At 43.4% G+C, this 26,947-nt stretch overlaps 1 protein-coding gene across 5 annotated transcripts in view; it reads right to left on the bottom strand.

Annotated features, from left to right (window-relative positions):
* Window positions 1-26,947, bottom strand: part of LOC137299528 (rho GTPase-activating protein 45-like) — a 178,131-nt gene that overhangs the window by 18,430 nt on the left and 132,754 nt on the right. For all 5 annotated transcript variants that reach the window (XM_067968335.1, XM_067968336.1, XM_067968332.1 and 2 more), the window contains exons 11-16: window positions 26,026-26,205; window positions 18,894-19,031; window positions 17,078-17,268; window positions 7,054-7,220; window positions 2,691-2,792; window positions 793-888 (exon numbers count right to left, since the gene is read on the bottom strand). In XM_067968335.1, coding sequence (XP_067824436.1) covers window positions 793-888; window positions 2,691-2,792; window positions 7,054-7,220; window positions 17,078-17,268; window positions 18,894-19,031; window positions 26,026-26,205 — 874 coding nt within the window. The remainder of the gene's footprint in view (window positions 1-792; window positions 889-2,690; window positions 2,793-7,053; window positions 7,221-17,077; window positions 17,269-18,893; window positions 19,032-26,025; window positions 26,206-26,947) is intronic.

The following is a 26,947-nucleotide window of genomic DNA, read 5'->3' as shown; positions in this document are numbered from 1 at the left end:
GGACAATAAAAGTCTATGAGCAGTATTAACAATCAACTGGTTGAAACGAGATGCACCAACATCCTTGGGGTGGTTCAAGTGGGGCTGATCTGCAGATCCTGCCCTGGACCCCCAAAGGTTTGGGAACATTTCTCAAGTTTTTTTTCAGCCCCCTTATAAAGATCCTCCCTCCCTCCCCTAGAGTAGGCAACCTGGCCGCTCCAACTAGCACTGGTTGGCGCCCAAGATGCCGCCCTAGTGGTGTGGGTGCTCGCCATTGGTATTGAAATCAGGGAACCTCCCCCGACCCCAGATAGTTTGCCGAGATCAGCGATGGAGGTTCCTGGTGGGTGCTTCCCAGTACCCACTCTGGGATGTCACCCCTGCCGATTTTGGGGCCATAATCTAACTTAACACTTCAGTGCAGTATTGGGTGAATGATTCATTGTTGGAGGTGCTGTCCTTTGGACGTAACGTTAACCGAGGCCCTGACAGTTATAATGGTTCAAATGGATGCCAATGGCACTATTTTGAGCCCTGAATTTATACAGGCGGGCCCCAATTTTAACCCCGCTCCCCCCCTCCCAGCGGGAACGGTGCGTGGCAGGGGTTAAAACTTAAAAATTCTACCTCCCGGTTCCAACCCGCTGGCTTCCCAGCCGTTTAAATTTTTACTACCACAGATCAGTCCATTGACAAGGCTCCAGCAAAAGGCAGCCACACCTGTCCCACCCTCCCTTTAATATCGAGGATGGGTCCAGTATAATCTAAGTTTCTGTATCATGGTTTAGAAACAAATCCTATTTAACTTACTTTGCTCGAAGGTTGAGCTGCTGTCTTTATCTACTTCCTCTGTGGATGACATGGCACCAGAGGAGGGAATTCTGGGCAATTTTCTGGTAAAATCACCTATGGATTGAGACATTTTTGTCAGTGGAGATAAAAAGTTTGTTAATATTATTTATTAAAAGATCATTTACTAAAACTCTACTTTTAGTCAAAAGAAACAGGTAAAAACACGTCGTTAAAAGTTCTGGAATTCAATAATTATAATGTTCTCAATGTGCATTGATGTTTGTGTGCTTGCAGTTTTCACAGAAATTAATATAACATGCAAGAATATTGCAGCCGCCCAGCTCTATTGATGGTACTGGAGACTATATGGGCTTTGTAATTGTAAATTTTTGATGTTCTAATCACTGTACCTTGATTCCAAGTGTGTGGACAGTCAACTGGCTGATTCACTTCTTAAATTTGTTATTTTTTTATACTTTACCTCTATTTTCTTCAAATTGATTTTGCTGTTCACTTTCCTCTGATGGGAAGATGGATAAACCACTTTTATGACAATACCAGTAATACTACATACTTTGTAAACAGGGAGTACACCCACTGTGGAGTGACTCTCAGGGGACGATTTTAATCCACCCCTTCTGATGGGAAGGGGACAGCTATGCAGTTAAAGTCGCCACTGAGAACTTATCGACACATACCCGTTTTAACTGAGCCCTGTATTCAATGGCTGAGGTGCCTGCCTGACTCAGGCTCATTAACACATGCCAATCAGGGTCCTATGATGTCATTTGGACCCCGATGGCATTTTAACTGCCGATTGAGCACGGTGCCCGCTACTGCTGCCCTGTTCAGTAAAACCTGTCGGGGATGAAGCGGAGGCCCGAAAAATTAAGTTTTAAACTTATATTTGTGAGGCCATAGGGGCAGGAATGTTGCTCCGGGCTCCACAAGGAAAGTCTGGGCCTCTGCTGCCCCGGGCTTCCCACATTCCATCCTGCCGAACCCCCCCACCGCCTGTGACTTACCTGAATGCCAGTGGGTGGCCTCTTGGCTACCTGGTCTTCGCCTGCCAACAGCCGGGCAGCCACCTATATATGCCTGTTTCGGGCAGGCAACTGGCTGGTGGGATGTAAACGAGGCCAGGAATCAAAATAGTCCATGCCTCAAATTGATGCCGTCAAGTTTGACATTCGCCATGCCTGCCCGAAACCTGCTGCCAATTAAACAACAAACCCCTCTCCCCCCCCCACCCACGGAGTTTGTGTTTCTTTCTCCCACAGCTGCAAACAGCACTACCAGAAGGAGTTAAACCTAGTGCCCTACCAGAGAACAAAGTAAACTCAATGCATATTTAACTGCCAGGCTTCTGTGTTAGGTTGCCTGGAAAACAAACATTTCAACACGATTGACACCCTAAAATATTTAATTTGTCCACATGACTCCTAGCCAGACCCTAATAAGTAAGTGATGGGCGGTTCATATAACTGCAGCAGAAGAGGACTTGACCCCCATTTGGGCAGCCCAAGTCCAAATCCTGATCTTCAGTGTCATTCAAACTTGGTTTCCTTCAACAGTTGAGTTTTGGCAAGTTTTTGATGGGTTCCAAGACAATGAAACAATATTATACCTTGGATCACAGGAGATACTAGCAGGGATTCTGTCCTGCACCATGAAAGTGCTCTACTCACTGGCCCTGTTGTGAACCAGTAAAGGCCTGTGGTCTGAACCACCCACCCTACCCTCTAGGCAATAAGAGAATAGTGTTTTGAAAGGGGCAAATGAAGTGAGGGCGAAATGGGGGTAAAGCTGAATAAATTAAAGTAAAATTAACTTAATGGTATATCCCCAGTCACCTTCTAAATCATTTAGATTCATTTTGTTTTTGTATATTTTCGGTGAAAGTTTGGTAATCCTACCTGTTGTAGAGGAGGGAGAATCCAGACCACTGCCTCCTCCAATGCTGTCTGCATCACTAATGGTAGTGGGCCAGGATTTGTGTACCTGGTGACTGCGGACTCCTGAAAGGGTCAAACAGGACTACCATTTACTGAAGGACAATTTAGATGCAGATTCAACTCCATTAGTTAGCATTCTCATACAAGTAACATGTATACGTAACTCTCAGCTCCTGCTTGTTACTCTTTCAAGTACACTATATTAATATACAAAAAAGCAATGAAGTAATTTTAAAAAATGCTTTAGTTTAATTCAATCTAATATACTCTGACTATTATCTTCTGTTATCAACTGCGGATCATCACAATCATTACTCCTTCAGTGAAGACATTAACATGGTTCTCAGTCTCCAGAAGGACACCCATATCCATGAACTGAAGAAAAAAACCTGCTCTTACCAACTGCATTGCAAAAAAGGTACAAAAAATGGATACAATGACAGTGATTGTATGGCAGTAATCTGACTTTGGGGTTCACACCCCTATAATGTTATGTGAACTTGCCCAATCCTTCCTGGGTATCCGTTTTCTAAATTTATTAGGCTTTTACTTTTGGAATAACCAATGTGCTTAAATACACTTCAGTACGATCATATAACTGGTGTTTACAATTTGTTTACGTGCATTTTAAATTTATAAAAGTTTATACAGGGTTAGTTTATTTCATTTAATTTGCCAATCTAAATGCTATACTTATATACAGGATAATTAATACCAGCTTCTCCATTTAGCAGGAAGCCACATAAGCGTAAATTGTGGTTAACACTTCGAGCAGAAACAGTTAAGGGGAGACCTAATCGAGGTATTCAAAATTATGAGGGGTTTTGACAGAGCAAGTAGGGAGAAACTGTTGCCTCTGGCAAGTGGGTCAATAACCAAAGGTCACAGATTTAAAATAATTGGCAAAAGGACTAGAGGGCTGTTAAGATCTGGAATGCATTACCTGAAAGAGTAAAGGAAGCAGATTCCATAGGAACTTTCAAAAGGTTATTGGACATGTACTTGAAGACTAATTTGTGGGGTTATGGGGAAAAAGTTGGGGTGTGGGAACAAATTGGACAGCTCTTTCAAAGAGCCGGCACAGGTACGACGGGCCGAATGGCCTCCCTCTGTACTGTAAGATTCTATAAGACCAAGTTTATTCCATGTCGGACATCAAGGCTCTTGAGACGGTGCGGAAGAGGACTACTACATTGATACCTAACCGTAGGACTCTTAGTTACAAAGACAGGCTCCAAGAGTTAGGGCTAATCGCTGTAGAGAAAGGCTTAGGGGATACATGATTGGTATTTTTACAATGATGAAGTAATTGGATTCAATCCAGTTAGATAGGTTATTTGAGATAGGTAGGGATGGTAAGACTGGAGGTCTTGGCTCATAAGATCCTTAGACAAAATGTTATGTTAAATGTCAGGAAGTATTTATTTTCACAAAATGTTATTACCGACTGTAGCAGACTACCAAAACATAGATCCGCTAGCCAAGTTCCTGAGTGAAGAGGACATATCCAGATATAGAAGGCAAGTTGTCAGTTAGCTGGGATGATCATGAATAATGGACCATCCTGGTCTTCTGGAGCCTCACTTGTTTGCCTTAGGGGGTCACAGATGAATTTCCCAAGAGTTTCTCCTAAATTGGCCCCAAGTTTTTTTCTGTGTTTGTTTTGCCTATTCTAAGTGGTTGAATAGTTAAGGGATGGGTAAATGGAGTGTATGGTTGCATTGTTTCTGGATGGGCCTTTCCTGTCCTGCTTTTCATAGGTTTGTATGCAGTGATTCCCCCTTCATTTCTATGGCATGAACTCCTATTCAATGGTAGTTCAATGACTGATCTGTGGTGAACTTGTATTCTTTGATCTATAGTTTATACAAAATATTGTATTATAATGTATTAATTAATAAGAAAAATCACAAATGCTAAAAATCTGAAATAAAACATAAAATGATGGAAATGCACAGCAAGCCCTGCATCATCTGAAAGGGAAAGATTGGTAGCATTATGAGGGGACTATTATTGAGAACTTATGAGAGGCCCCACCCAAAACATGAACCTTTCTCTGTCAGATCCCGATTAACCTCCAGTGCATTTCCAGAATTGCCTGTTTTTATTACACAATATTTTTCAAGTCCATTGGTCCAAGGTGAGACCAAGATTGGCTTTCACATTCAATGTCAGCTGTCAAATACAGTTTACTTTGGTTATTAATAACTGACTATTTATGCACTGGATGGCAATAGAATTACATAGAATTTACAGCACAGAAACAGGCCATTCGGCCCAACTGGTCTGTGCCGGTATTTATGCTCCACAGGAGTCTCCTCCCACCCATCTTTATCTATCCTATCTGCATATTCTTCTATTCCTTTCTCCCTCATGTACCTATCTAGCTTCCTCTTAAAGGCATCTATGCTATTTGCCTCAACTGCTCTATGTGATAGCAAGTTCCACATTCCAATCACTCTCTGGGTAAAGAAGTTTCCCCTGAATTCTTTATTGGATTTATTAGTGACTATCTTAAATTTATAGCCCCTAGCTTTGGACTCCCCAACAAGTGGAAACATTTTCTCTACATTTTTTTATTCGTTCATGGGATGTGGGCGTTGCTGGCAAGGCCAGTATTTATTGCCCATCCCTAATTGCCCTTGAGAAGGTGGTGGTGAGTTGCCTTCTTGATCTGCTGCAGTCCGTGTGGTGAAGGTTCTCCCACAGTGCTGTTAGGAAGGGAGTTCCAGGATTTTGACCCAGCGACGATCTTCCCTATCAAACCCCTTCATAATTTTAAAGACCTCTATTAGGTCACCACCCCAGCCTTCTCTTTTCTAGAGAAAAGAGCCCCAGACTGTTCAGTCTTTCCTGATAGTTTTAACCTCTCAATTCTGGTATCATCCTTGTAAATCTTTTTTGCACATTCTCCAGTGCCTCTATATCCTTTTTATAATACGGAGACCAGAACTGTAAACAGTACTCCAAGTGTGGTCTAACCAAGGTTCTATACAAGTTTAACATATCTTCCCTGTCTTTCAATTCTACTCCTCTAGAATAGGTAAACAAGATTGCATATTTCATACACAGATGAGATGTTCATGATGATTTACAGTCCAAGATATTGATTCATTTACACCGAATGGATGTATATGAGTAGTACAGACCGTTTCCATTGCTTTCTATTTATAGTAAAAGTATAAATGCATTCTTTATGCTGATATTCAAAATGTTGACATAAATAGGAGAATGGAAATCTTCCCTCCTGGTAATTGCAACTTCAGCAAGAAGATGACGACCTTAGAAGTTACTGTTCGGAACATTAGTGAACAGATGCGTAATGTGTCCTCTGTTCTGGCTGTTCTCCCTTCTCAAACATTAAGAAGTTTGCTGAACACTTTTGCAGGAAGAGGACTGGGCTGGAGTTATAGCTTAGGATCTGATTTATAGCATTAGGAATCCATAAATTATTTATTTTGACTTTGCTACAAGCAAATGTAATGATTTGCATTTGGCAGGTGAACCGGGTAAAGTTGTAAACCTAGGGTTTAGATTCAGAACAGCTGTGTATACATTTACAGACGGTTGCTTGTGCAATCTTCCCGTTTACATATAAGATGACAGATTAACTGTGCACAGATGCACAACCACAAAGCCAGCACATCTGTAAAATGCCGCTTTGCATTGGTGGCTGCAGAGGGTGTAAGATTTCACAGTTTAAACTGGCTAAATGCATGGTTTTGCAGCAGAACAGCTTTATTTGTTTAAGATGCTTTTAAAAAGTTATTCAAGTGTTACTGCATTCATATTATTACTTTGTAAGGAACTGGAGCTTAATTAACACTGCAGACTGCTTTCATTAAGAGAAAGTAACTTTTGCAAGTCCCAATGATCACGGTAGTGTGTAGGGATACAGGAGAGTTATGCTTGCTTACTGCAATATTGTGGTTAAACTAAAATTCCAACAGCCGTTCCCATATCATTAAGTTTAGGCTGTGCTAAGCACAGTCAGCTACTGGTGCAAGCAGCTAAATTGCAACAGACTCTCTGTAAGCCCAAGGGAGAATGTCCCTTTCTGCTTTTCTTCTAGAGATATGCTCTGAAATCTTGCTTTATATTGCTCTGATAAATAGGGCATTCTGTTGCAACCTTTTCCACCAGTCTATTTGCCTAATAAAATCTAATCTTACAATTAAACATGATCAAAAACTAAAAGATTATATAATTTGGATTGCTGGCCTATACTTAAACTGGAAATGATGCAAAAGTTGAGGATAGAGCTATAGTTTAAGACATTGTCCACAAAACGATAGAACCGGAGATTATGAGTATTAAGGTTCACCTCTTCTCTCAGTGAGATGACCTCCACCCCGTGCTTCCTTCTGGGTCGGCCCTGCCTCTGGACTGCCAGGCTCATCTATTGAGGACTGTGATTGCACCTCTTGTGAGGTATTTGAAGGAAAGTCATGAGCATTGAAGCTACCGTTACGAGCCCTAATATGGGGAGACCTGTAAAATAAGAAAAATCAGATTAAATAGTAATCAGACTGATTTTTAGGCCTGGCACTTAGGGAGTGAAATTTGACTCAACACACAGTAACTATTTGGTACAACAAAGGTATTTTCAATATATCTGAAAGTTCAATTAACAGAATCACACATTAGCTGATTTTGAAGAAGCTTTACTGGGGAGCTGCGGCCTACTGAGAGGAGGCCTTGGCTAACTTTGCCTCAGCCATGCTTGCCAGGTTATACCGGTTGCACACAATCGGGTAATCCAACGTCGTCCAAACCACTGTACATGTGTAGGCCAAAACAAATTGTGTCATGGGTTACATACATGCTTGTGAAAGTACAGTGATGCTTTGAGTGTTAAAGGAAACAGGAGAAGCTAGTGAACTTGCCTATATAGCTGCTCACAAATCTTACCTACCTATACATAGGAAATACACTCTCATAAAATGTGTATAAAATATGTACACACTACATATACAATCACCTGATAACATTTCTAAATGAATAGCCCTTATCTGCACAATGGCTTCAGAAAATAAATGTGAATGCACACCTATATGTATGATAGCTTCCTGAAATATATTTATGAATGTAAATAATAAAACTTAAAAAATTAAAAGTTGAGGACAATTTTTTTTAAGAAAGAACTTGCATTTATGCCCTTTCATGCCCTCAGAATGTCCCAAAGCACTTCACAACCAATGAGCTACTTTTGAAGTGCAGTCACTATTGTGTTGCAAATGAACGTGGCAGACAAATAGTGTACAGCAAGATTCTACAAACAGCAAATAAGATAAATATTCAGTGAATCTGTTTTGTTCGTGTTGGTTGAGGGATGAATATTGGCCAGGGCACAAGGGGAACTGCCCTGCTCTTCTTCATATTATGCCATGGGATCTTTTATGACTACTTGAACAACAGACAAACTTTGATTTAACGTCTGATCTGAAAGGCAACACTTCCGACAATGCGGCACTCCCTCAGTACTGCAGTGAAGTGTCATCCTAGATTATGTGCTCAAATCCATTGTGGGACTTGAACCCAGACTACTAATATTGCTAAGCTATGGCTTCTGTCAATGCCACACATCTATTATTCTATATATGTTTCAGACACACCAGCATATGTATGACTGTAGCAGTAACCAATCCTAAATGAGTCTCTAACGTGAATACTGTACTGATTCTTCGCACCTCAGGTAAAATGTACAGGGAAAACCATAAACTGGCATAAAACATAGCTCAACCAATGAAGAGAAGTTAGAGAGTCATAGTAATAAAAGGATACACAGATGCACCACTTCATTACCAGTGTAAACTTATCATAAAATCCTGCTCTTCATAACGTAGCCTGTACCATACTATATAGGTAGAAATAATTGTCAGCAATCTTATTGTACAACTGCCCAACCTGCTCACACCAAGTTCCTTTAAAATAAGTTATTTCAAGCACATCAATGCCTCCATTAAAATAACAGACAGAGAAGTGTCATTCAAATGTATCGCTGTCATTTTCTCAGCTATGGTTTGAACCACGCAGGGTATTGGAATGTTGATAGAGATTGAAAGGCTGTATGTGAGGGGTTCATTTACACTCCCTTTTACAGCCCGGAAAGCAATCTAACCAACAGCAGGTGTTAATAATTCACTCTCATTAAAACCTGTGCTTCCCTATTTGAAAGATAAAGAATGTAAAAAGAACGTTGAAGAATCTACAAACATTTAAATTTGTTTCAAACTTGATAAGTGCTAACCCATTCCAGCTCTGGCATTCTGTTGATTGTAAATGCTTATTGTCCACAAAAACCTTTCTTCTCCAGCCTCAATTCTCTCCCTTCTCGCTGAAGGTTGCAACGCATGTTTGGATACAGTTCCATGGACGCCGGCAGGCTGTCTAACTGTGGTGAGAGGGCATCACAGCCGAGCTCACTCCAGCTAATGTCTACACAGGCACACTCCCAGCTGAGCTAACTGAGTAATAGTCATCAATGAAACTTTGGCTGATATTTTCTCCCCTTCTCATCCCTGGGACTGAGGCCAATTGCAGGGCCCCTCTTCATGCCCTGGCTGAGACCAGTTAATTTAGCACAGGCCATGAAATGAAACTGAGAACTTCATGGTCATAATATGATAAGCTCAACGTGAAATTCTGAGTGATGTACTTAAGACCGAAACTAGAGTCTTAAACTTAAATAAAGCCAATTTCATAGGTATGAGGGGCGAGTTGGCTGAGATAGATTGGGAAATTAGATTAAATGGTATGACAGTAGATAAGCAATGGAAAATATTTAAATAAATATTTCAATATTCTCAATGAATATACATTCCATTGAGAAATAAAAACTCCAGGGAAAAGTGATTCATCCGTGGCTAACTAAAGAAGTTAAGGATAGTATTAGGTTAAAAGAAGAAGCTTATAAAATCGCGAAGAAGCGTAGAAAGCCTGAGGATTGGGAAAGTTTTAGAAACCAGCAAGGGATGACCAAAAAGGAGAGAAAACAGGGGACTACAGGCCAGTTAACCTGACATCAATCGTCAGGAAAATGCTGCAATCCATTATTAAAGAAGTGGTAACAGACCACTTAGAAAATCATAATATGATTAGGCAGAGTCAACACGGTTTTATGAAAGGGAAATCATGTTTGACAAATTTATTAGAGTTTTTTGAGGATGTAACTGGCAGAGTGGATACAGGGGAACCAGTGGATGTAGCATATTTGGATTTTCAAAAGGCATTCGATAAGGTGCCACATAAAAGGTTGTTATGCAAGATAAGGGCTCATGGGGTGGGGGCATGGATAGAGGATTGGTTAATGGACAGAAAACAAACAGTAGGGATAAACGGGTCATTTTCAGGTTGGCAAGCTGTAATTAGTGGGGTGTCGCAAGGATCTGTGCTTGGGCCTCAGCTATTTACAATCTATATTAATGACTAAGATGAAGAGACCGAATGTAATGTATCCAAGTTCGCTGACGATACAAAGCTAGGTGAGAAAGTAAGCTTTGAGGAGGACACAAAGGGCCCGATATTACCAGGGGTGCGGGTTCTCGGCGGGTAGGCCATCGGGCGCATTTTCAATGCGCCCGGTGAAATTAGTGGGTTGCCCGCGCGATCGTAGCAGGCAACACACTAATTGGATCCACTTACCTGCTCCTCCGGGTTCCCCAATGCTGATCTGCGCGTCGGGCGGGCTGCGCAGGCGCAGTAAGATCTGTCAGCTGGAGGCGCTCTATTTAAAGGGGCAGTCCTCCACTGACAGATGCTGCCACAAACAGCAAAAATTACAGCATGAAGCAGCCCAGGGGGAAGGCTGCTCCCAGTTTAATGATGCCTCACCCCAGGTATCATTAGACGGGGTGAGGAGGAGGGGGAGGACAGAGATCATCCCCCCGGCGGCCGGGAGGAAGCGGCCTGCCTCTGCCACCAAGAAGGCCTGGCTCGAGGTGGCAGAGGGGGTCACCTGCGCCACCAACATATCGCCTACCTGCACACAGTGCAGGAGGCGGTCCAATGACCTCAGTAGGTCAGCCACAGTGAGAACACGTAGTCTTTCCCCTACACTTCGTCTGCCACAACACTGCCCCCACCCCACATCTCCTTCGGCACTGCCAACACTACTCTTGTCAAATGACCCCTCATACCCACTCAAACCTCATCCTCATCTTACCTGCACCTACTCACCTCGCGAGTACTCACCCCGCCACTACCACGCAACCCAATCCTCATACAGTCTCATGGCTCTATCCCATACTCACCCTCTCGTGCATCTCTCTCACGGCCGGCCTCACTCAACCTGCCACCACCTGTGCTGCAGCCACAGGGCATGCATCACATATGTGCAGTAGGCAGCGTAAGGCAAACGTGTCATGAGCATGAAGGGGATGCACAAGGGTGTTTGAGGGTTTGTCATGGTTCTTACTTCTATTGAATTAAAGATCAACTCACATCACACATTATATTGGCTCCACTACTGCCATGTCTTCGCGAATCCTGTCCAGTTTGTGCAATAGTGCCCGCTCCTGGGTATCCCTATGAGGGCCCACCACTGATGCCACCCAGTGTGTCACTGCAGAGTGGGTGTAGGTGTATTTGCAGGGCTCTTCTGCGCAGACGACTGAGAGACATCGGGGATGTCCCCGGTTGCAGCCTGGAAGGCTGTGGAGCAGAAGTTCGGGAGGGCAGTGGTGACTTTGACAGCGACAGGTAGGAAGATGGTGCACGGGCCAGCCAGGAGCAGCTCGGCATGAAAGAGGCTGCAGATGTCCACGGCTACATGTCGAGTGACTCTGAGCCTCCGTGTGCACTGCTGCTCAGAGAGGTCCAGGAGGCTGAGCCTCGGTCTGTGGAACGTGTGGTGAGGGTAGTGCCCTCTGCGACGCATCTCTCTCTGCGGTAGCACTCCCTCCTGCTGTACAGGTGGATGTGTCACAGCACTCTGTTGTGGAGCTCCACGTGTCAGAGGTGGACGGCGTGGATGGCGAGGCTGGTGATGCTGTTCGCCCTCCGAGGAGGTCATGACTGCAGCTACGGCGGCCCTCATCCACAAGATGTACATCTGAGGGGGTCCGCAAGCTAGGTACATGTCTCCGGACCCCGGGGTAAGTGTGTAGGTTGGTGACTTCGACCATCAGGAGGAGGGTGGTGGAGGCCAAACTTTGTCCCAAGTGACAGAGCGGCCTCCTGCAATGGCTGAGGGTCTCCTCCCCCCCCCCCCACCCCCCTCCACCTGTCAAATGGACCTTTGCAGCTGCCACAGGCTGACGGCTGCAACACGTCCATTTCAACTGGGACTGTTTCCCCCAGTGTGTGAAACAGTCCCATGTTTATCCAAAATCACACACAATCCCTTAATCAGGTCAGTTAATGACCTGAACAAGCAAAGTAAATACACTCAAGTGGCATCCCGCTGGCTTTAATTGCCTGCGGGATTCCCACCAGTGGGGGCTGCGCACGCACCCCCGCACGTCAGCGCGGAACCCGGAAGTGGGCGGGATCGAGGCGCGATCCGGTCCCGCACCTGGATTTCGGGATTTTCGGGCCCCCCCCGCCGAGAACGCACCCGGTAGCGGGTGCTAAAATCGGGCCCAAAGAGTCTGCAAAGGGATATAGACAGGTTAGGTGAGTGGGCAAGAAGATGGCAGATGGAGTATGATGTGGGGAAATGTGAGGTTATTCACTTTGTTAGTGAGAAACTATTAAATTTTGGTGTTCATAGAGATCTGGGTGTCCTCGTACATGAAACACAAAAAGTTAGCATGCAGGTACAGAAAGCAATCAGAAAGACAAATGGCATGTTGGCCTTTATAGAAAGGGGCTTGGAGTACAAGAGTAAGGAAGATTTACTACAATTGTACAGGGCTTTGGTGAGACCTCACCTGGAGTACTGCATACAGTTTTGGGCTCTTTATCTAAGGAAGGATATACTCTTGTATTCCAACCCCCTTTTTATAAAAGCCAACATGCCATTTGCCCTCCGAATTGCTTGCTGTACCTGCATGCTAACTTTTTGTGTTTCATGTACGAGGACACCCAGATCTCTTTGAACACCAAAATTTAATAGTTTCTCACCATTTAAAAAATATTCAGTTTTTCTATTCTTCCTAACAAAGTGAATAACCTCTCATTTCCCCACAACGAAGGTTCACTAGCTTGATTCCAGGGATGAGAGGGTTGTCCTATGAGGAGAGATTGAGTAGAATATCCCTATACTCTCTGAAGTTTAGAAGAATGAGAGGTGATCACATTGAAACATACAAGATTCTGAGGGGGCTTGACAGGGTAGATGCTGAGAGGTTTTTTCCTCCTGGCTAGAGAGTCTAGAACTAGGGGGCATAGTCTCAGGATAAGGGGTCGGCCATTTAAGACTGAGATGAGGAGGAATTTCTTCACTCAGAGGGTTGTGAACCCTTGGAATTCTCTCCCTCAGAGGGCTGTGTCATTGAGTATATTCAAGGTTGAGATCGATAGATTTCTGGACTTTAGGGGAATCAAACGATATGGGGATCGGGCAGGAAAGTGGAGTTGAGATCAAAGATCAGCCACGATCTTATTGAATGGCGGAGCAGGCTTCAGGGGCCATATGGCCTATTCCTGCTCCTATTTCTTATGTTATGTTCTTATAGTGTGTTCTGCCTGCATTACTGCACATTAATCCTGGAACGTAAGCGTAAGGGTGTGTCAGCCGTGGCTCAGTCGGTATCACTCTTGCCTCTGAGTCAGAAGGTTGTGGGTTCACAGTCGCACTCCAGAGACTCCCTCTACTGAGGGAATGCTGCACTGTCGGAGGTGCTGTCTTTCAAATAAGATATTAGACTGAGGCCCTGTCTGCCCTCTCAGGTAGATGTAAAAGATTCCATGGCACTATTTTGAAGATGAGCAGGGGAGTTCTCCTTGGTGTCCTGGCCAATATTTATCCCTCAACCAACGTCACTAAAACAGATTATCTGGTCATTATCACATTGTTGTTTGTGGGATCTTGTTGTATGCAAATTGGTTGCTCTGTTTCCTACATTACAACAGTGACTAAACTTCAAAAGTACTTCATTGGCAGTAAAGCGCTTTGGGACATCCTGAGGTTGTGAAAGGTGCTATATTAATGCAAGTTCTTTCTTTCTTAATAATTAGGAAGTACGGAGTGACCAGGGAAGCCAGGTCGAACTTTTTCAATCAAATGGTACTGGACTTGTAGAACGAGTGACCAGGGAAGGCAACTGAAATGGACAGTGTTGATATAAAGGAAAAGGCGCACTTGCTGGAAATAAAAACAGAAAATGCCTGAAATGCACAGCAGGTCCATCAGCATCTGAAATGATGAAAAAATAGGTTAATGTTTCAGGTATAGACCCTTCATCGGATCTAAACCCAAAACACTAACTATCTTTTCTCCTTTCAGATGCTGGCAGACCTGTAATGTACCTTCAGTATTTTCTCTGTATAACAGACAGTATAAATGGGTTCGAGAGACAGTTGGATGTATTTCTGGAGAAAGAAGGGATTGATGGATATGGTGAGAAACTGGGTAGACAGGGTTGATATCTGACAAAGGGACGGGTTGTTGGGACTAATAGCCTTTTCCTGTTCCAAAGCATTCTTATGTTCTTAGATCATACAGTAGCGAAGGATAATGCACACTGAATAACCTTTCATTTCAAGCTGCCTTTACGCTTTCTTGAAATAAGAGATTTTGAGAATGGAAGAAACATTTCTCCAAGGTTCAAGACCTTTATTATTAACCCAACTGTTTATCTTTCTCCAGGCCTTTGGAATGCTTGAGGACCTCATCCAGCAGTAGCATGGATTACCTCAGGCTCTCTGTTTAGTGTCATTTAGTTAGATGGTGCCAGCCTGGAGCAGGTAGTTAGAACAGATTAGCTCCACAGCTGATAGGATGTCATTGAATCAAACAGACAGAAAACAGAAGTGGGACCTGACTTACTGGCACCTGTGATTGATAAGCTTTTGCTTGGCCCATCCCCCTTATAACTAGTCTTGTGTTTAACAGGAATGGCTTTACAATTACTAAGCTTTTGTGAATTTGTTAATCCTGTAAAGTGTCTTCAAAAACAGGTTGCTGAATGGTGTAATTTTGATCGTGGAATAGTGAGAGGCTGGTGAGGTTTTGTTGGATATTGGCACTGCACACTCAAATGGAGAATTGAGTGTGCAAACTTTGCCAAATACAGGCATTAATTTGTCACATGAAGGTATATGTTTGCCTACGTAACAACTGCACTCCAAAAGAATAATATATTTTATGAAACACTATGAGACATTCTTCAGATATGATAAAGCATTATTGAAACGCAGGAGATTATTTTTTTAAAGTGAGCCTCAACTCACCATTCGGGCTGAGGAGAGGAATGGGAAAATACGCATCATCGACAGCTACAGGTGAGGTGCCTGAAGATTGGAGGGTAGCAAATGTTGTGCCTTTGATTAAGAAGGGCGGCAGGGAAAAGCCTGGGAACTACAGACCGGTACATCTGTAGTGGGTAAGTTGTTAGAGGGTATTCTGAGAGACAGGATCTACAGGCATTTGGAGAGGCAGGGACTGATTAGGAACAGTCAGCATGGTTTTGTGAGAGGAAAATCATGTCTCTCGAATTTGATTGAGTTTTTTGAAGGGGTAACCAAGAAGATAGATGAGGGCTGTGCAGTAGACGTGGTCTACATGGACTTTAGCAAAGCCTTTGACAAGGTACCGCATGGTAGGTTGTTACATAAGGTTAAATCTCACGGGATCCAAGGTGAGGTAGCCAATTGAATACAAAATTGGATTGACGACAGAAGACAGAGGGTGGTTGTAGAGGGTTGTTTTTCAAACTGGATGCCTGTGACCAGCGGTGTGCCTCAGGGATCAGTGCTGGGTCCGCTGTTATTTGTTATTTATATTAATGATTTGGATGAGAATTTAGGAGGCATGGTTAGTAAGTTTGCAGATGACACCAAGATTGGTGGCATTGTGGACAGTGAAGAAGGTTATCTAGGATTGCAACGGGATCTTGATAAATTGGGCCAGTGGGCCGATGAATGGCAGATGGAGTTTAATTTAGATAAATGTGAGGTGATGCATTTTGGTAGATCGAATCGGGCCAGGACCTACTCCGTTAATGGTAGGGTGTTGGGGAGAGTTATAGAACAAAGAGATCTAGGAGTACAGGTTCATAGCTCCTTGAAAGTGGAGTCACAGGTGGATAGGGTGGTGAAGGCGGCATTCAGCATGCTTGGTTTCATTGGTCAGAACATTAAATACAGGAGTTGGGATGTCTTGTTGAAGTTGTACAAGACATTAGTACGGCCACACTTGGAATACTGTGTACAGTTCTGGTCACCCTATTATTGAAAGATATTATTAAACTAGAAAGAGTGCAGAAAAGATTTACTAGGATGCTACCGGGACTTGATGGTTTGACTTATAGGGAGAGGTTGGATAGACTGAGACTTTTTTCCCTGGAGAGTAGGAGGTTTAGGGGTGATCTTATAGAAGTCTATAAAATAATGAGGGGCATAGATAAGGTAGATAGTCAAAATCTTTTCCCAAAGGTAGGGGAGTCTATAACGAGGGGGCATAGATTTAAGGTGAGAGGGGAGAGATACAAAAGGGTCCAGAGGGGCAATTTTTTCACTCAAAGGGTGGTGAGTGTCTGGAACGAGCTGCCAGAGGCAGTAGTAGAGGCGGGTACAATTTTGTCTTTTAAAAAGCATTTGGACAGTTACATGGGTAAGATGGGTATAGAGGGATATGGGCCAAGTGCAGGCAATTGGGACTAGCTTAGTGGTATAAACTGGGCGACATGGACATGTTGGGCTGAAGGGCCTGTTTCCATGTTGTAAACTTCTATGATTCTATACACGTTCCTGATCGACCAGGGATATACACTTTATAATGAATATAATATTCATATTCAAATGGTATGAATTTCTGTAACATATCACGCCACATGGCTTTTCTTTCCTTAAAACCTACAGCATTGAAAGGGGAAGAGACTGCTCTTCTCCCTCTTCTGTGACAAGGCCGTTTTTCAGGAACAGAAAGCCAGGTGAACAGGAATGGAGATCTCTGTCATGGCGTCAAGTTGAACTGTGACTCTAAAGGTCACACTTTCCCTGATGCAGCCTGACATCACATTGATATTGAATTACAGCATTGAAGTCCCACTATCAACTTCTCACGGGCAACTAGGGATGGTCAATAAATGCTGGCCTCGCCAGTGACGGCCACATCCCGAGAATGAATAAAAGAAAAAGAACACATCCATCTTGTCATCTCGCTTGACTTTCTGACACGACTGGCTCTAGCTAGAATAAAGATTCAAGGTAATAAGCCGAGAGGTAATAAAACAGGTACGCACCATGTCATCTGAGATGAATAGGACTCAAAATCATAATGTGCTTCTGTTTCAGCCTCCATCTGGAGGTCTTTGACGTAAGATGCGTACTGCTGGCCCGGGTCATACAACTTGCTGCTCTCACACAATGTCTGGAAGTGCACTGGGAGAGGTGCTGTTTGCATGTGCATCATCTGATAGTAGGAGATGGTGGCCTGCAAATTCCAACAAAGAGACTAAATAAAGTAAACAGAATTTGGACTTCAACTAAAAGAATTTGGAGGGAACTAGTACGAAGAACTAGAGTACTTACCTGCAGATGGCTGCCAGCAAGTTATTTTTATCCAGTCTCTGTACCACTAATCTTTGTTAGGCTCGCTCAATGGCTCAGTGAGTTATCCAATGAGTGGCTGAGCCATACACATAACGAAGGTCCCAAATTCAATACTAAGCTGGTGCTGCGATAGCTGATCTCAGCTGGGGAGGCTTTAAAGGTCTTACAATTGGCCTCAGCATCCTGGGTTGGGATGGAGGATCGGAAGGATGTGCTCCAGTCCCTGAGTGTTTACTTTATTTCAGCAAATACTGAGTAGGGATGGAACCCTGCCCCTTTTAAATGGCTGTGTACAGGCCTCCAGAGAAGATTAACGAAAAGATCAACTGAAAAATCAACCAAACTACTAGCAACTATTTGGAAGTAAATACAACTCAGTACTTATCCATACAACTTGTTGCTCTTTAACTGTTTATGGTAGAATTATACACTTTAATTAAACAATAATTTTTTTTTAAGAAGGGCCCAATTTTCCTGGGCCCTCTTTTCCCCGGCACTGGGCTGGAGCCATGCACCCAGGAGCACCTAAATTTCCTGCCCCAGGCCATTAACATGGCCTAGATCACTCCTGGGTTGGGCTCAGCAGCAGAAATCAACGCAGGAAACAAGAGCACAGTTCCAGGCCCCAAGAATGGAGACCTTTGTCCTGATCAGCACTGGAGACCTGGAGCTGCATTCCAGACTTCCGGCTTTGGGGTCCTCTGGCTATTGCTGGAGAAAGCCAATCTGAGGGGGTTCAAAAGCACAAGCCAACTTCCAGCTTCATGGGGTATCTGCACCCATCCCCTACCCACCACGGTCATAACTGGCGAAAGAGGCAGGAAGCCTGGAATGCCCCCTCTTACTTCATTATCATTGGTACATTGGCCCTGCTGTCTCCCCAACCCGAAGCTCCAGAATGCCCAGAGCAATGTAAACAGAGGCCGAGACCCAGCATAATAGAACTTCGCATTCGTTTTCCTGACCTCTGTGCCCACGAATTGGACATTCCACTTGAAAAAATATCAGGACGATCGGCCCCTATATATTTCTCCCTTTGTTGGGAGTTTAATATTCAATTTATAAACATAAGAAAACATGTCTCCACAATCACTGATATCCAAACCATGGTTTACTACCCCCGCCTCCCACTGTGTGAATATCTGTCTGGCCCTGGTTATCAACCACTTTACCTGGGCTAAATTAATATTTGCATGCATCTTCATTCATTCTCCTTAAGTCGCTATGAAGCTGCTGACTGTGAGGTCAAGAGACATAAATTGACAACTGGCAGACTGGACAAGAACTGAAGAAGTTGATTAACTGGTATATGCATGTAAATGGGCACAGTGGGTGCCAACTACTGCCAGGAATTAAACCTTTGACCGTGGCAGTGTAAAGTGAGCGTTTTAACCTCTATGCTGAACTCTGGCTAGCCCTCATCCTGCCTGCTGTCTCTGTTGCTTCCTCTTTCAGCCTAAACAGAAATAGCAATATTAAAACTAAAGTGGATGAAGGTATACGCACTGATTTCAATGTCTGGTCGCTCTGTCTGATGATTTCCTGAATCTGCCGCAGTACATTCACTTTCACATCTTCCAGCTCTTGTTTTTGTGTCTTGGCATCTGCAATGCATGTTCTGTACGTTGCCTCAGCTTCATCGGCCTGCAGAATACAAGCATTATAAAATATTAATTTCAATATGAACTGAAGGGATTAAGAAGTATCAGAACAATTCTGTTAGATCACTACTTATTGATCCCATACTCAATTTTGTCAAGAAAAGGATAAATCAAATTGTTGTTGGAAAAAATGTGAAGTTCTGAAATATGGTTAAGGAGCTTAGGGGCTCATGTTTTTTTTTAATGTATTTATGGGATGTGGGCATCGCTGGCAAGGCCAGCATTTATTGCCCATCCCTGATTGCCTTTGAGAAGGGGGTGGTGAGCCGCCTTCTTGAACCGCTGCAGTCCGTGTGGTGAAGGTACTCCCACAGTGCTGTTAGGTAGGAAGTTCCAGGATGAAGGAACAGCAGGCATATGGGAACACCACCACCTGCACGTTCCCCTCCAAGTCAGGAGGATGTGTGACTTGGAGGGGAACGTGCAGGTGGTGGTGTTCCCATATGCCTGCTGCCCTTGTCCCTTCTAGGTGGTAGAGGGTTTGGGAGGTGCTGTCGAAGAACCCTTGGTGAGTTGCTGCAATGCATCCTGTAGATGGTACACATTGCATCCACGTTGCGCCGGTGGTGGAGGGAGTGAATGCTTAAAGTGGTGGATGGGGTGCCAATCAAACGGGCTGCTTTGTCCTGGATGGTGTTGAGCTTCTTTAGTGTTGTTGGAGCTGCATTCATCTTGGCAAGTGGAAAGTATTCCATCACACTCCTGACTTGTGCCTTGTAGATGGTAGAGAGGCTTTGGGGAGTCAGGAGGTGAGTCACTTGCCGCAGAATACCCAGCCTCTGACCTGATCTTGTAGCCACAGTATTTATGTGGCTGGTCCAGTTAGGTTTCTGGTCAATGGTGACCCCCAGGATGTTGATGGTGGGGAATTCTGAAATGGTAATGCCATTGTATGTCATGGGGAGGTGGTCAGACTCTCTCTCATTGGAGATAGTCATTGTCTGGCACTTGTGTGGCACGAATGTTACTTGCCATTTATCAGCCCAAGACTGAATGTTGTCCAGGTCTTGCTGCATGCGGGCACAGACTGCTTCATTATCTGAGGGGTTGCGATTGGAACTGAACACTGTGTAATCATCAGCGATCATCCCCACTTCTGATCTTATGATGGAGAGAAGGTCATTGATGAAGTAGCTGAAGATGGTTGGGCTTAGGACACTGCCCTGAGGAACGCCTGCAGTGATGTCCTGGGGCTGAGATGATTGGCCTCCAACAACCACTACCATCTTCCTCCAGTCAATGGAGAGTTTTCCTCCTGATCCCCATTGACATCAATTTTACTAGGGCTCCTTGATGCCACACTCGGACAAATGCTGTCTTGATGTCAAGGGCAGTCACTCTCACCTCACCTCTGGAATTCAGCTCTTTTATCCATGTTTGGACCAAGGCTGTAATGAGATCTAGAACCGAGTGGTCCTGGCGGAACCCAAACTGAGCATCGGTGAGCAGGTTATTGGTGAGTAAGTGTCGCTTGATAGCACTGTCGACGACGCCTTCCATCACTTTGCTGATGATTTGAGAGTAGACTGATGGGGAGGTAATTGGGCAGATTGGATTTGTTCTGCTTTTTGTGGACAGGACATAAATTGGCAATTTTCCACTTTGTTGGGAGATGCCAGTGTTGTAGCTGTACTGGAATAGTTTGGCTAGAGGCGCGGCTAGTTCTGGAGCACAAGTCTTCAGCAGTGCAGCCGGGATGTTGTCAGGATCCATAGCCTTTGCTGTATCCAGTGCACTCAGCCGTTTCTTGATATCAAGTGGAGTGAATCGAATTGGCTGAAGACTGGCTTCTGTGACAGTGGGAATCTCGGGAGGAGGCCGAGATGGATCATCCACTTGGCACTTCTGGCTGAAGATGGTTGCAAACGCTTCAGCCTTGTCTTTTGCACCCACGTGCTGGGCTCTGTCATCATTGAGGATGGGGATGTTCATGGAGCTTCCTCCACCTGTTAGTTGTTTAATTGTCCACCACCATACGACTGAATGTGGCAGGACTGCAGAGCTTTGATCTGATCCGTAGATTGTGGGATCGCTTGGCATGTCTATAGTATGCCGTTTCCGCTGTTTAGCATGCAAGTAGTCCTGTGTTGTGGCTTCACCAGGTTGGCACCTCATTTTTAGGTACGCCTGGCCATGCTCCTGGCATGCTCTTCCACACTCCTCATTGAACCAGGGTTGATCTCCTGGCTTGAGTGGTAGAGTGAGGAATATGTGGACCATGAGGTTACAGATTGTGGTGGAATATGATTCTGCTGCTGCTGATGGCCCACAGCACCTTATGGATGCCCAGTTTTGAGCTGCTAGATCTGTTCCATTTAGCCTGGTGGTACTGCCACACAACACGATGGATGGTGTCCTCAGTGTGAAGACAGGAGTTCGTCTCCACAAGGACTGTGCAGTGGTCACTCCTACCAATACTGTCATGGACAGATGCATCTGTGACAGGTAGATTGGTGAGGACGAGGTCAAGTTGGTTTTTCCCTTGTGTTGGTTCTCTCATCACCTGCCGCAGGCCCAGAATGGCAGTTATGTCCTTCAGGACTCGGCAGCTCGGTCAGTGGTGGTGCTACCGAGCTACTCTTGGTGATGAACACTGAAGTCCCCCACCCAGAGTACATTCTGTGCCCCTGCTACCCTCAGTGCTTCCTCCAAGTGGTGCCCAATATGGAGGAGGTCTGATACATCAGCAGAGGGAGGGCTGTAGGTGGTAATCAGCAGGAGGTTTCCTTGCCCATGTTTGACTTGATGCCATGAGACTTCATGGGGTCCAGAGTCAATGTTGAGGACTCCCAGGGGCCACACCCTCCTGACTGTATAGCCACCACCTCTGGTGGGTCTGTCTTGCTGGTGGCTCAGGACATAGCCAGGGATGGTGATGGAGGAGTCTGGGACATTGTCTGAGAGGTATGATTCTGTGACTATGGCTATGTCAGGCTGTTGTTTGACAGTCTGTGGGTCAGCTCTCCCTATTTTGGCACAAGGAGGACTTTGCAGGGTTGACTGGGCTTGGTTTGCCTTTGTTGTGTCCGGTGCCTAGTGTTCCGATGCTGGGTGGTCCGTCCGGTTTTATTCTTATTATGTCTTTTTGTAGTGGGATTGTACAACTGAGTGGATTGCTAGGCCATTTCAAAGTGCGACTAAGAATCAACCACATTGCTGTAGGTCTGGAGTCACATATAGGCCAGACGAGGTAAGGATAGCAGGTTTCCTTCCCTGAAAGGACATTAGTGAACCAGATGAGTGAAGAGCTCAGTCAATATGGATTAAGACACGGGGGAAGATTTTGTCCCTGCATTACATTTACCCCATGGGCGTAGTGAGTGTTAACTCAAAGGAAATTCCAGGGTGTTCACTAGCCCACTGTTTGACTGAGTTTTGCACTTCCTCCACAATACTCCCCAGGTATCTGGAGTAGTACCTGAAACTACAGTGTAACTTGTTAAAAGGCCAATTAAGGGGACCATGAATTAAAGGCACCCTGCGTTAGTGCAGAAGGAACGTGAAGGTGTAGAAGGTGAACTGAAATAAATAAAAAGAGCATGCGAGATACCAGGCAAGCTAAGGCAGATTCATAGAGTGACAAAGAGCATGGGATTAAATGATAGGAAAATGCTCCACATCATGGCCCTGAAATTCTGTGGGGGTTCTAGCCGTCCCCCACTGTAATACCAACAGGGGAACAGCAGAATCATCAGGGAAAGGGCGTAAATGACCAAATTCAGCCGGGGGTTCTGCTGATCTCCTGCTGGAGTTTCATATGAAAAAGCAGAGCTGAGAAGGAGCATCACACAATTCCATAACCATATTAACAATGTATTATGAATAATTAGGTACAGCATGTTACTAACAAGAGTGCCAGAATGTACTGAACCCAGTAAATTGACATTCAATCTACTGTTATCATGGCATGAAATGAATTTCATTTTCCAAAAATACAGGCATTCAAATTATAGGCCAAAAGGGAAATCCCCCCACAATTAGCTGTCAAAATGAGTCTTTTTTTAACTGAACACAGGAGTTAGCTGTTGCTACTGTAACTAGCCTTGCAGTAGCAACTGTAAGAGTAAAGAATTTTTCAGTATCGCAATATTAAGCATGCACCAACAGTGTGTCACTCCACTGACACATGTCCTATGGAATCTTATACTACTCTTCAATGAGGTATTTGTTTTTTATGAAATATTTGCACTAAGATATCAGGAGAAATTTTTCAAAGGGTGATCTTTTTTGGCTTAAGGTATTTGTATCAAATTCCTACCAGCATCATCTTAAGGCAGGCATTAAGCTGTTAATTTTAAACACTCACACAAAAAAGTTTCCTCTAGTTAAGTTTTAGGTCTTAAATAAGAATATTCTTGGATTCGTGCTATCTTCATATGGTAGCTTTGTAATAATAATGAGGCACAGATCAGTGAAAGATCATGCAGAATAATGATGCACAATGTACAATGTCTAGTTGCAAGCTACAAAATTTACTATTCTCTTCCATGTCCTGTTATATAGTGGTTCCACTTGAAAAGAACGAAAGAAAGAACACGCCCTTCATGACCTCAGGTTGTCCTCAAGTGCTTCAGAGCCAATGAATTACAAAAACACACAAAATTACGGGGGAAAAAAGTACAACTGTAGTTCCTTTTGCTCTACATATTCAATTTAAGTACAGTAACACTTGCGAGCTTTGTCACTTTTTCATTACTTACAGTGCAAAATAATGACATTTTTGTTTAATTGGGTTCTCAAGATAAGTGCATTTGCATGTATTTTATGCAGCTATTCTATATATACGTGTACATTCATGCATATATCTTAAGAAGAAATTGAATAATTAAGAGTACATTTATATATATTTTATGAGGCCATTCTATATTCAGATGTATGTTCACACAAATATGAACATTCATAATCTTGCAGGCACACAGAATTACATTATCTCTATTATAAATGTTAAAATTACCATTGGCAACAGTAGTGGAAGAATGTTTCACATATCCATATTGCATTCCTCCCTCCTGTTTTACTGCAGGTATTTGTATGTTTATTTGAAATGGGCTAATACCTCTGCTGAATTAGAGAACAGAGGATACGATATGGCTGCTGTAGAAATCGCCCTGCAATACAAGTGTAGCGGGTGCTACGCCATCTGGGACAGGATCTCCAATTGAAACAGTTCTGCAATATTAGTATGCCATTGGAAATTTGCAAAATGATTTTTTTCTTTGTTTTGAACTTCTGTTAGGGACAGTGTAATATTCCACAGTGTGTCTGAGGTTGTCATCCCATTGATAGAACAGCACAGCCAGTTCCCAGTAGCAACAGATCATACTGACTTGAAGACAAGTGCATGCATGGTATACGTCACATTGGCCTGTTTACAGCTGAATGAGATAAGGGTTTCAATCTTATTTGTCGACTGAATGATCTCAGGATATTTATGTGTACATTTTAACTGCCAATATCCAATGCACCTGGTGCCTGTCACATTCCTGTACTTGGCATTTTATGCTGGCCACTCTCTAATTAAGATTACTCTGTCATGTAATTTGACAAGTTAAATCTTTTTAAATGACAATAAAAAATGAATGACCATGGAGGTCTATTTTCCTCTGTTCACTATATTTAATATAAAGCAGTGTTCTCTACTTCTACATTTTTGCTGAAAATAAGAAACTGAGGCAAATACATCCCATATTTTGCTACAAAAAAACCTTTGAAACAGATTAAAATTGGTTTTGTCATTTTCTCACAAAAATACAGAAGATTAAACCCTTCCATTACAGTGGTCTTATGACATATTGACAGACAAACCAGTCTCACTCAACCAGAGAGCCAGAAACAACCAATGTTTACATACGCTGTACAAGCTGAACCTGAACCCAAATAATGGTCCTTTAAGATTCACATTAAGCATTTGGAGAAATGAACTTTTGGTTTTGACTATCTGATTTGATTTTAAAATCTTAACCGCCCAATTGAATAAACAGATTTTCACACAAACCTGCTCCCAGGTTGAGTTGTTCAAGGTACAATATGTGCAGCCGATATTACCACAATGATACTGACTGACAGGAGAGCCTTCGATCTCTCCAAATATCATTGTGCATATCAGGAAGTGTAGGAAGCCAGACTGAAATTTAAATTTTGCAAAAATAAACACTACTTGTAAGGTAAATATGAGGCACAAATCTAACACATAACAAGTCGTCGAGATGATTTCTCTATAACGTAGAGTACCTGGTAGATGCGTTAGTATATGCAGTTGATAAAACAAAAATGAGCAGGGAGTTCTCCTGGTGTCCTGGCCAACATTCCTCCATCAACCAACACCAGTAAAACCAGCTGTGCACAAATTGGCTGCCGCATTTGCCTATCAAACAAGAAAGACTGCACTTCAAAAGTAACTCATTAGCTGTGAAGTGCTTTCGAACATTTTGTGGATCTTTTAGGCGCTATAAAAAAGCAAGTAAAGCTAGACAAATAGGTTACCTACCAGCCTGGGAACAGCTGTAGAATAGTGTGTGGCACAAGAGGGCCTAAAAGATTAGTAGGGGGTGTGAAGGGGCACATAAAAAGGCCCAGAGGCTATTTAAAAAAAATAATAATCGGATTAACGTGAGACCAGTTTTAAAACATTATGAACAGTTTACACATAAAAAAAGAAAGACTTGCACTTATATAGCACCTTTCATGACCTCAGGATGTCCCAAAGCGCTTTGCAGCCAATGAAGTACTTTTGAAGTGTAGTCACTGTTGTAATGTGGATAATGCGGCAGCCAATTTGCACACAGCAAGGTCCCACAAACAGCAATGTGATAATGACCAGATAATCCACTCTTTATTGATGTTGGCTGAGGGATAAATATTGGCCAGGACATCGGGGAGAACTCCCCTGCTCTTCAAGGAGTTCTTCTTGTACATGGGAGCAAATAGACATGAATGCTCTTAGAGCCAGGCTGGAGCTTTCACCCTGCTCTCCTTACCTTACTGCGTGCATCCTCCTCCATTCTCCTCCTCTTGTCCCGAGCTTTGCTGGCATTGCTGCTGCTTGTGCTCTGCTGGTCCTCTTCTGCTTTCACCGTCAGGTACTTGGCCTTCTCATGCTCCTCAGAACGTTGCATATATGCCTGCTTTGCCTTTTTAAGGTTAGCCTCAGCTTCTTGCTGTAAGATGTCAACAGAAAGTCAGGTTGATTAACTGTAAAGGGGCCAGATATTGTTGATTCAGGTCAGAACAGGTCAGATGAAACTCTGTTATTTTACCAAAAGTATTAACACATTTGTTACTAATACTGCACAGCAAAATTTTAATCCAAATATATTTAGAACTTGTTCCATGCTGTTATATTTGTATCTGTCATTACACAGTGAGATAAAACAAAGTAAACACACAAAGTGGCCTCACACTGACGTAAGCACCTTAACTGTGCAAAATCCACTGGATTGACTAGTATTGTGGATCTTTAAGACATATGATTTTTGTTTTTCCAAATCTTTCTGACAGGTTCAAAAGAACCTCAGACATCAAATATTTTCTTATTACATGATGGTATTTTAACATGAGTTTGTGTTTCTTTACAAGAAGGAGGCTGACCTTTAGATTAACGGTAACACAAATTAGCAAAAATAAGGCAAAACCAGTTGAAATAAATCCTATCAAAGGACTTTCCCTTTAAAGTAAAAATTTAACTCCAAGAGGTTATCATCTAGCTGTATATTGATACTGTGGAATTTCTTACATTTCCTTTGATGTGAGCAGCAATCACGATGTGACACCAGAAACTGTACATTACAAGTTTCTCTCATTTATTTTAAAAGGACGCATGGGATCCAGCAGCCTACTGTCTTCATTGCAAATTCACTCCTGATTATTTTTGCACCATTTATTTATACCCACCCCCCCATC

This window comes from Heptranchias perlo, chromosome 29 (assembly GCF_035084215.1).
Source record: "Heptranchias perlo isolate sHepPer1 chromosome 29, sHepPer1.hap1, whole genome shotgun sequence".
Lineage (NCBI taxonomy): Eukaryota > Metazoa > Chordata > Chondrichthyes > Hexanchiformes > Hexanchidae > Heptranchias > Heptranchias perlo.
Note: the sequence above shows the minus strand (reverse complement) of the source record. Positions and strands in the feature narration are given on the sequence as shown.